Source organism: Agelaius phoeniceus, chromosome 30 (assembly GCF_051311805.1).
Source record: "Agelaius phoeniceus isolate bAgePho1 chromosome 30, bAgePho1.hap1, whole genome shotgun sequence".
NCBI classification, from domain to species: Eukaryota; Metazoa; Chordata; class Aves; order Passeriformes; family Icteridae; genus Agelaius; species Agelaius phoeniceus.
Window position 1 is genome coordinate 2,113,974 of NC_135294.1, and position 11,500 is coordinate 2,125,473.

The 11,500-nt window shown below is 43.4% G+C and overlaps 1 protein-coding gene across 8 annotated transcripts in view; it reads left to right on the forward strand.

Annotated features, from left to right (window-relative positions):
• The window catches only part of EBF2 (EBF transcription factor 2), a 123,102-nt gene extending 114,357 nt beyond the window's left edge, over positions 1-8,745 (forward strand). For 4 of the 8 annotated variants that reach the window (XM_054650627.2, XM_054650628.2, XM_054650629.2 and 1 more), the window contains 2 exons: positions 938-1,129; positions 8,137-8,745. In XM_054650627.2, coding sequence (XP_054506602.2) covers positions 938-1,129; positions 8,137-8,168 — 224 coding nt within the window. In that variant the 3' untranslated portion in view covers positions 8,169-8,745. The remainder of the gene's footprint in view (positions 1-937; positions 1,130-8,136) is intronic. The other 4 variants (XM_077191648.1, XM_054650630.2, XM_054650633.2 and 1 more) reach the window with 2 other exon arrangements.
• Positions 8,746-11,500: the final 2,755 nt, after the last annotated feature.

Sequence of the window (11,500 nt, forward strand, 5' to 3'; positions counted from 1 at the left end):
ATCAATACCTGAGAGGTGAATTGGGGATTAATTTCCTGTGAAACCATATTAACTTCATAACCAGAAATATATAATAGAATTAATCTCTCAATTTCTGCTTGTTTTACTATGAACAGCCACTTTTCCTTCCATACCTTGATTTCCTTTTGTCTAAGGAATGTGTGAAAAACAACAAAAAAAAAAGTATACACCACCAGCTATGTAAATAATTATATATATGTTATATATGTATATTTATATCTATACATATATATATATGTATGTATATATATACATATATGGATGAAGAGCTAAACTTCTTCTTCTAATTATTATTATTATTATTATTATTATTATTATTATTATTATTCCCTCTTCTGGAGCTTTCCATGAGGAAAGGACCAGGTCTCTCTTGTGTTATTGTGCTTTCAAACTAATACTACCAAGAGACCTGGGAATTCACATGAAATATTGTTATTTATTCCTCCTTTTGCTGAGGAATGGCAGATATTGTTCTGGAAGCTCAGCAAACAGTTCCTGGACAAGTTATTGGACACAGAAAGGGGCTTTATCCTTGCAAGGCACTTCATTAAAAAGTAGCCAATTTAGAGTAAAACCTAAGCAGCAGCTTGAAACCAAGGAAAATTAATTAAAAAAAAAAAACTGGGGAAGACTCAGGATTTGCCAACCTTTCCAAATTCCAAGGACACTGAGTGGACAGGACATTACAGTTCCTATTGACTCTGGTTTTCCCCTGATGACTTTCAATTTTCTGGCACCCTCACCCCTAATTTTGAAATTATTAAGCACTGTTTTTTCTGAACTATTCAGTTCAAGTCCCTCTCTACTTCAGACTTACTCTAATTATATTCACTAAGAGAATGGGACCTCCTTTGAGAGGTAAAACAAAGAATCAGACAATGGATTCTTGAAACAGTTTTACCGATTTTCTGACAAGAAATTCCTTTTTTCCCTTTGGCAGTGATGTCTTCAAGTCCGACAGTCGGCTCCTCCAGCACTTCTTCCATCCTCCCGTTCTCCTCCTCGGTGTTTCCTGCAGTCAAACAGAAGAGTGCCTTTGCTCCTGTCATCAGACCCCAGGGCTCCCCCTCCCCGGCCTGCTCCAGCGGCAACGGGAACGGCTTCAGAGGTGAGCAAAGTGCTCCTGTTCATTGCCACCAAAGCAGGATGTGCTCCTGTTCATTCATACCAAAATGGGATGTGCTCCTGTTCATTCATACCAAAGTGGGATGTGCTCCTGTTCATTCATACCAAAGTGGGATGTGCTCCTGTTCATTGCCAACAAAGTGGGATGTGCTCCTGCTCATTCCCAACAAAGTGGGATGTGCTCCTGCTCATTGCCATCAAACAGGATGTGCTCCTGCTCATTCCCAACAAAGTGGGATGTGCTCCTGCTCATTGCTATCAAAAAGGATGTGCTCCTGCTCATTCCCAACAAAGTGGGTTGTGCTCCTGCTCATTCCCAACAAAGTGGGATGTGCTCCTGTTCATTCCCAACAAAGTGGGATGTGCTCCTGTTCATTCCCAACAAAGTGGGATGTGCTCCTGCTCATTCCCAACAAAGTGGGTTGTGCTCCTGCTCATTCCCAACAAACAGGATGTGCTCCTGCTCATTCCCATCACAGTGGGATGTGCTCCTGTTCATTCCCAACAAAGTGGGATGTGCTCCTGTTCATTGCCATCAAACAGGATGTGCTCCTGCTCATTCCCATCAAACAGGATGTGCTCCTGCTCATTGCCATCGCAGTGGGATGTGCTCCTGCTCATTCATACCAAAGTGGGATGTGCTCCTGCTCATTGCCATCAAACAGGATGTGCTCCTGTTCATTCCCATCACAGTGGGATGTGCTCCTGTTCATTCATACCAAAGTGGGATGTGCTCCTGCTCATTCATACCAAAGTGGGATGTGCTCCTGCTCATTCATACCAAAGCAGGATGTGCTCCTGCTCATTCCCATCACAGTGGGATGTGCTCCTGCTCATTCCCATCACAGTGGGATGTGCTCCTGCTCATTCCCAACCAAGTGGGATGTGCTCCTGTTCATTCCCATCACAGTGGGATGTGCTCCTGCTCATTCCCAACCAAGTGGGATGTGCTCCTGCTCATTCCCATCACAGTGGGATGTGCTCCTGCTCATTCCCAACCAAGTGGGATGTGCTCCTGCTCATTCCCATCACAGTGGGATGTGCTCCTGCTCATTCACACCAAAGCTTCCATTGGGAAAACCACCCAAGTGCCACCTGCCACCACTGAGTGCCACCAGGCACCACCCTGAGTGCCATCACATGGGCACTACAAGGCTCAGGAGTGAAAATCTGCCCCAGCCAAGCTGGATGAGAGGATCAATCCAAGCTTTTGGCTTTAGAGCAAGGGCCAGGCACTGATTTTCACAGGAAGGTTCTGACCCAATGAGTTTCAACCCCAGAATGGTTTGGGCTGGGAAAGGACCTTAAAGATCCAGTTCCAACCCCCAGCACAGGCAGGGACACCTTTCCCTGGAATATAGGGGAATATCAGCTCTTTTGTGGGGAATGACTTCTCCTCAGGCTTGGGGGACCTGTTAAACAGAGCAGAGTTAATCCCCAGCTCTCTCCAGAACACAAACCTGCTGCAAGATTTAGGCTCAGCCCGGGAATTGAGCCCCACAGCCCATTTACAGCCCTTTTAAAGGTGATCTGTGAAACAAATGTGAGCAGTAAGATAAGAATGGAAACCTGTACCGAATTCTTGCTTTTAACAGGCTGGGGGGGGTGTGTGCAGCACATAAATATGCACCAAGTCTCCATAAAAAATGCCTTTATTGGGCCTGGGAAGTCATCTGGCTCCTTCAGACTTCATTGGAGATAGCCTAGGAAACACAGCTCTGGGAATTGAGCCGTGCCAAGAGCCAGTGGTAATTCCAAATGAGCCCCACAAACAGCACCTGTTTGGCTGGGTGTGATAGAAACCCTTAGCTGGGCCACAGGAACTCGCAGAAAGTGTGATTATTGTACGTAATAAGGAAATTCTAAGTGTGCTGAACAAAAACAGTAACATTTTTAAGAGCTAACTCAGAGAATTTTGAAACAGCTTCTTCCCCTGCTCCAATTACAAGAAAATCCACTCTTTCCTAAGGAAATTTTCTTCCCATGAATAGCTAGATCCATTGATCTCACCATGTGAATGCACAGATTTAAGTCTGCTTTAAACTTGTCTAACTGTTATGTAAAGAAGGCCTAAATATTAAGCCTAAATACTAAGGAGTTACCTGAGGTGGTGCTAAACACAAATCAGAGAGAAAACCACTCAGGCTGCCTCTGGAGACAGAAAAAGGACAGATTAAGAAATTACTGAAATATTTAAATTAATAATTTTCCTTAAGGTAACACTCAATGCTCTGCTTAGAAAGAGTTTATCTCTCTTTCAACCTATAAAGAAATAAAGTACTAGAGATCAGCTGGTGCCACCTATGCCATTTAGTGTTCACAATGTATTTTATCCAGTCTATAAATCAGTAATCAATGAGAGATTCTAAAAATTGAGCTTTAATATTAAATATAACAAAATCTCAAAGCTAAAACCTGACATCCATCCATTTCTCCTGACCCAAGTCCAGTCCTGAGCTGGTCAGGATTAATCTATGCGTTAAGGTGGTGAATAATTGCTGAATTAGCAAAATCAGAGATAAATGGATACAGAATTTATTAACCACATCCCTTTCTTTGTGGGATTTCTACCTGTACATCAACACAAACATAAGTATACTCATAAATTTAAGTATCCAATAAAGCAGGACTGGTCAGTGACACAGCAAGCAGAAACAAGGTTTGTTACACCAGGTCTTGGTAACTATTGAACTCTTTCAGCCATGGATGCAAATTCCAACTGAAATATTTAAATTGATGCAAGCTGGGGAGCACATGCTTTGGAAAAGATCCAGGTACACACAGCCTGATATCCAAATTAACGTTCCCACAGTGCTGACAGACAGATGTGGCCAAAAAGTCAACAGGAGGCTCCCAAAGAGGCTTCTTGCCTGGACTGAGGCAGTGGGAGCTGGATAATGCCCTCTGCCATGCCCCCCCTGGGGCTGGAAACCAGGGATAGGTGTGCTGGGCATGGAATTTAGGATTTAGTTACTTATTTATCAAACTTAGGTATCCAAAAATGCTGCTGGAGAGAGAATAGCAAAAGCACAGGGCAAGCAGTGAATATGTGCAGGCCCCTTTCCAAAGCCCATTAACTCTGAATTTCCCCACCCATAAAATGTGGGAAACATCTCCTCAATATATAATAATAATAGATATATTATAGAATTATAAATCTACATTTAGAGGATGATAATCTTCTCCTTCTTTCTCTTTCTCCTTCTCCTTCATCTTCTTCGTCTTCTTCTACTTCTTTTTCTTCTTTATCTTTTTCTTCTTTGTCATCTTCTTCTTCTTCTTCTTCTTCGTCATCTTCTTCTTCTTCTTCTTCTTTATCTTTTTCTTCTTTGTCATCTTCTTCTTCTTCTTCTTCTTCTTCTTCGTCATCTTCTTCTTCTTCTTCTTCTTCTTCTCCTTCACCAGCCCTTCAGAGCATGCCACTCTCCTTACAGGCAGCAGTGAAAATCTAGATTAGAGCTTCCATATATGTTAACCACAGCAGTATTTAAGCCTGGATTGAAACCAATCTAAGTAGGAGCAGCTGTGCAATCTTCATCCTCAGATTTGCATTCCCATTATTTCAGCAGTTTACAGGGAGTGGTTTTTTCCCAAGAATGTATTTTAGGAGGATTTGCTCCCTGTGAGGGCGGGAAGGAGCTTGGGTGGAATTCCCAGGGAAGCTGTGGCTGCCCCAGCCCTGGAAATGTCCAAGGCCAGGTTGGAGCAGCCTGGGACAGGGGGAGGTGTCCCTGCCCATGGCAGGGGCTGGATGAGATCAGCTGTAATGTCCCTTCTAACCCAAACCATTCCATGATCCTGGAGTTCAGCATTAATCCCTTCCCAGTTCTCACGTTTGAATTGCAGCGAGTCCTTTTTCATTCCAAGACAGTTTTCCAAAGGCCACTTGTACTCACCAGGCTTGTGATCATTATTAATTACACCCATTAAAGGTGCCTATCACCAGATCATCTGGGTGCTACCCATCTTTGATTATTTATTTATAAAAAAATTCTCCAACCTTGTGACAATTTTAATCAAGTGTTTCAGTTGATAATTGCAAGCTGTCAAGGTTAATACAATAAGGCTCATCTCTAATTCTTTTTCCATTTCCCTCCAAGAGAAAAAAAAAAGACCCTCTGGGATAATGACTGGTGGTTGCTATATTCCCAACTCATCAGGGAGTGTCCTGCATTGAACCACCTTTATTGAAAAGTTACATCGATTCAATATATAGTAATACAGGCAAAAATAATTACAGCTTTGCTAGCAGTGTAAGACCTTAATCCAAACCTCCCAAACATTCAATAAAAAGCGATCCAGGCTGGGAATAGGCTTTTGACAGTGCAGCCCCAGCGGGGAGTGGAGGTGGGGTGGAAATGGGCAGAGCAGGGTGTGTGAAAAGAGAGAGAAGCTGAGAGATGAGCTGGGGAAAACCAGGTGAGAATTCCAGCCAATATTCCTCCACCAACTCATTCTTTGTTGCAGGAGGAGGTGAGGCTGAGAATGAAATGCCAGTGACACAAATCAGGCTTTGCTTGCATTTTCTGTGTTATAGAACTTGCTATATTAGATCATGGAATCACAAAATCCCAGGATCATTTGGACTGGGAGGGACATCAAAACCCATCCAGTCCCACTCCCTCCCTCCACTATCCCAGGCTGCTCCAAGCCCCATCCAGCCTTGCCCTGGACACTTCCAGGGATGCAGAAGCCACAGCTTCTCTGGAAACCTGTTCATTCCAATACATATATTATTTTATTTTAATATCTCTAATCCTACAGTAAAAAATGGGCTTTCATTTAAAGTTAAGCAACTTCCCAAAATGATGGATCTACAAGTTTTCTCAAAATATTTTTGAAGAGATGTGGCAGAAACTCAGGTTTAAGCTTTGCTTTGCTTTGCTGGAAGTTTTCCTTGATGAAAAAAGCTAAAATACTGTTAATAAAAATAGCATCACAAAAAATCATTTATGCCATTATGGACTGGCTCTCTTGGGAGCAGAGCTGAAGCTACACTGGCACCAGCCCCTGAATGGCTGAAGCCAGGCTGTGCTCAGGTGTTCCAGGGCTGCAGCCCCTGTGCCCAGACATCCCCCAGCCAGGAAAGGTCATCCTGGATGGGGACAAGCCAGGCACCGTCTGTGCAGGTGCTCCTTTATTTGCTTCAGGCAAAGACCCAGCCAGGACACCTCAGACAAACCCTTTACACTCCTGCAGGCAGCCTGGGTGATTCTGCCTGGAGCAGAGCACAGGATCTGCTCCCCTGGGACACCTGTGGGATGCAGCCAGCACAGAGGGCACGAGCTCACCTCTTCCTCCAGCCCAGCAGAGCCTGGAGCAGGGCACAAATCCAAGGCTAAATCAAGTTTTCCTTTCTAGGGACAGAGAGGCAGGCATGGGGTCAATAGCCAGCTCTCCATGTCACTCTGGGACACCTGCAGCAGGATTATTTTTGGGGTTTGGGGGTGAGGAGAAGGAATGGAGCAGCACCCTTGGTGTCATCAGAAAATCTCTCTTCTAATGCACTCACACATGTCCCAAAACCAGGCATGAAAGTGTTTACCTGCTTTATTTAGGATTGAAAATATGAGGAACAACAGCAAATTCCAAAGCAATTACAAAAGGTATCTGTTTGACTTCGGGCTCTTTGGTTTCACTTTCCCTTTCACCTATCTGCTAAAATTGGCAGGGACTTCAGCCCCAGTTAGTAAGAAAATATGAAAATATTTATTTTCCTATTGTATTAAATCACAGACCATATCCACAGTTGTTTAAAAACACAGCTCCAGTGACAGACTTGTGTTAGCTCAGGAACTTGCCCAAAGCACTTTTTTAAACCCTCTCAAGGAAAGGGTGCAATGAATTCTCAGTGGGACGGGCCTTTAAACACACCAATAATTCCACAAACTGCAGTGAACATAAATCTTTGCAGGATTAGGACCTCGCACTGCAGCGAGGCCCCTTTGAAAACGTGACTGACTCATTTGTTACATAAATACATCCAAACTCAAGTTACCCCTCAAACCTCGGGGAGCAGCACCGCTCCCAGGCAGCTCCACACGCTGCTGCTGTTGGTTACAGCTGCAATTAAAGGCAGGAGAGTGACTGAGAATTCATTTACATGAGCCCAGTGTTCTGGGAGGGTGCCAGGTAGGGCTGCAGTGACTCAGACACTGGGGGAACACAGTGAGGAAGTGAGGCTGTTTCCACTGGAACCAGACCGGCAAACCCCAGCCCTGGGCCTTGGCCCGTGACTCAGGCTTGGAATTCCCTTGGTCTTGTCAGGAGCACAGGGGGAGCTCCCTTTGCTTCCACACCTTTCCTTGCTCCCAGCCCCTCCAAGCAGATGAGCAGAGGGGATAGGGAGCACAGACCCTGCTCAGTTTGGGGTTTTGAGGATGGTTTTGAGTGTTCAGCTTGAGAAGTCTGAATCTGGGGACAGTCCTGAGCAACGTCCACCTCCAAGGACTTCTCTCCAGAGATAAGAACCCCAAAATGGGAAGGTTTTTCTGCAAATGCACATGAATTGAATTAATCCTCTCCCTTTTTCATCCATTTAATAACCCTGGTGGGCCTGGGCTTTCCACAGAATCAGAAAACCATGGAGTGGTTGAGGAAGGGACTTCAATCCCACCCAGTGCCACCCCTGCCATGGCAGGGACAGCTCCCACTGTCCCAGGGGGCTCCAGCCTGGCCTTGGGCACTGCCAGGGATCCAGGGGCAGCCACAGCTCCCTGGGAATTCCATCCCAGCCCCTCCCCACTCTCACAGGAAGGAATTTATTCCTTTTTACCCTGGAACAGCCCTTTGCCCCTTGCCTGTGTCACAGTCAGTCCTCACAGATCTCACTACAGCACCAAAAGATTTAAAGACACAAAAACTCTAATCTGACCTCATATCAGGCCCTTCCTGTGATTCCTGACTGCTCAAAGGAGGGGGAAGGGCTCAAATAGATTTTGTTCCATAACATTTTGCCACAATTTCATCTTTTTCACTTTTCTTTTTCAGCCATGACTGGTCTTGTCATTCCCCCGATGTAAGGAAGGGGCAGCTTTGCTGCTCTCCCTCCCTCTTCCCTTTTTTCCTCCTTTTTTTTTCATTTTTCTTTTACAGCACAAAACTACTTATTGTGATGGACCACTAAAAAGAAAAAAAATAGCACTACAAGCTCTTTTTTGGGGAAAAGCCAGGCCCAGGAAAAAAAAGGAACATTTTTTATGGATTGGACAAGATAGAAGTCTGCATCATTTACCTGTTTCATATTTCTGACACAACCACATCAACTCCTCAAACATTGGGAATGAAGAATCAGCAAGAGCCAGGATGAACAAGAGTTGGCAGAATGGAATTAGAAATGCAAAGTCTTTCCTGGAAGACACAAAAACCTTCCTAAGATTTGTAAAATATTCAAAGGAAAAAAAGAAATTGGCAAAATGATTCAAGGTTGATATTTTGGATACAATTTGTTTTACTTTGTAGGGGTAAAAAGTTGAAGTTTCTATTTTCTATGGAGCCTTTCAGATATCGATTTAGTTTATGCAGAAAAACAATTCAACAAAACAGGGTACCAGCATGAAAGAATTTCTAGGACAAACTGACATGAATGATGGAACTTTGGTGTATGTGTGTATTTGCTTATAGTTTAACCTCTTTAAAAAATGTAAGATGTTTTACAATTATTTAAATAAATAAACTTGTAACTTATTGTATGTAGAGGTAGAAATTAAACCCTGTTTTGGATTTTTTCCTCCAGTTGTACAACGAAGACAGATGATGCAAAAATGTAGTGATAAGTTTGAGATATATTATTACTGCTGCAATTGCTCCTCACTTTCCCCTCCCCTTACTGAATTCATGTGCAAGGATGTATAGGATTCTTTCTGATTAACAAAACACTCAGAAACTTTTACCTACGTTGTGGTAAACAGCTCATGTAGGAATTTCTTCACCCTCCTCATCTTTCCCCCTTTCCATTTTTTGCTTCAATTAAAATATTCAGGTACTAAGATTAACTGCTAAGTCTCAAAGACCCAGCTGATGAGTGAGTGGCACTTAGGGATTTGAATGAATCAGATTTTTCATGAGGTACTGAGTTTATTTTATAGATTCAATGTATGAATTAGGAGGGGAAGGGTTCTCTGGGGTTTTCCATGTAGTTAGAACACCTTAAGTTCAGTTATGCTTCATATTAAGGGTGCATTTATAAAGGGTGAACATGTATTTGAATGATTTATGCACTTTTATCCTGAGTCATTAAAAATGGTAAGTATTTGCCAGTTATATATTGAAGTCATAGCGGTAATCAATTGCTTTGAATTTTTCTGCATTTTAGCCTAAAAAAAGAATTTAGTTCTCCTTTGCATCTCCTCTCCTGAAATTGGAAGGTGAGGACAAGTCTGATAAAATAAATCATGAATTATCCAACTAAACCAGAGAACACTCAAAAGAATTTGGTTGTTGGAAAGCCATTTTTAGTGGGGGGAAAAAAAATCAGCTACACTACAGAGAGCCCTCTAAAATCCACACAATTAATGGCTGCATGGACAGCTGCTCCTATGGAAACACCTTGATGTTAATCAATAAACCCTGAATAAGGCCCCAGGATCTGAACTTGTCCCTTTGCCAGTAGTTTAATGGATGGGTAAGGAAAATTGTGTTCTTGGTGATCTTTAGAGATGGTGAAACTGGGACAACTCACATGGCTGAGCTCTTTTGGGGCTGTTGTGGAGCTAACTGGGGTTAGGAAGAGCCAAAAATCCTCTCCAGGTCCACAGCAGGGTGGTGATGGGAGGCAGAGGGGGATGACCTGAAGGACAGGGTTTGGGAGAGCAGGGCAGGGAATCAGAAAATCCTGGAATGATGGGGTTGGAAGGGACCTTAGAGCCCGTGCAGTGCCAGCCCCTGCCATGGCAGGGACAGCTCCCACTGTGCCAGGCTGCTCCAAGGCCCCTCCAGCCTGGCCTTGGCACTGCCAGGGATGGAACAACTGCCAAGGATGGGACCAGGTCCCCCAGGTTCCCTTTCCTGGTGCACAGTTCAGTTCATGGGATAAATCCATTCCCTGCACGTGGAGCTCTGAGGGAGATCTCAGAGGGACTGGAGACACCAGCTGGGCTGCTCTGGCCATTCCTAAAGGAAGTCCCACTTGTTGGGAAGGAGTTTTGTGTTCCTGACTGTGCTGGGAGGTTTGGCAGGGTCTTCATTTGGTGCCTTCTCAATGACATTGAGTCCCATTTTTAAAAGGTAGAGGAGGGATAATCTCTTCTAAAACTCAAGGCCCAACTTATATCAGCAAAAATGACAATTTAAGGAGAGATTTGGTGGGAATAATGTGGGCTTAAGAAACATGGATATAATTAATATTTCACAGTCAGACTATTGAAACAGTCTGAGTTCCACAAACAATGAAATAAAATAAATCCCTGTTAGTTACAGCTGCAGGTTTATTGTCCTTATGGGTTCTCTGTGTGCCCCTCATGCCACCAAGGATGTGGCAGCCACTGGAGGTCAACCAGGACCCCTGAAACCAAGTGAGCTCTGAAATTACAAAGGATCAGAGATGTTAAAAGCTCTGGAGTTCTCAGTGTATCTCTGATAACAACAGGGTGCAGGGTGTGACTTGGGTGTTCCAAACAGCAAAACAGCAACAACAAAACCCCCAAAATATTTCATCTATTCATAGGTAGTGATATCCCAGCAGGGCAAAGTAGGAAGTCCAAATTCATGTTTGGAATTATGCATTTATCCAGGGATAAAAATGGATTAAGGACTGGAGGAGTTGGGATTAAAACTTCCATAATTTTCAGTCAAAACACATTGAGTCCTAATTCCAAAAATTATCATGGTGGACCAGACTCATTCTATCAAATCCCTTCCTCTATTCCCACCTACTAAAACCTCCAAACAGCTCTGAAGCATGAAGATTCTGAATATTCCCCCTGCCCTTCTCTGTACAGGCTACTTCTAATGTTGATCATCAAATACACTCAATATTCTCTCTGGCAAATATTCCAAATCAATAGGAATTTCTAGACTACCTGCTGGAGAGCAGCAGTTTGCTCCCTTAAATCCTCTTTTTTCTTAACAAATGGGATTTTCATTACAAAATCTGAGTCAGGAAAGTTTCCAACTGAAAAAAAAAAAGAGATATTTCATGGGAAAAGCTGGGGTTTGTCCATCCGTCTGTTTTAGTTTTGCTTAGTCAGCACAGGTAGATGAAAGAAAGATCTACCACATCACTGAAATCTTGGGAAGATTCAGGGGTAAAAATGACAGTCTGGCAATAAAAAATTTTAAAAAAAGGAAAGTTTCTGGAACACTGAACATTCCTTTCACCCTTCAGTTATTTTTATTAGTTCTGTCCAGTTGCCCA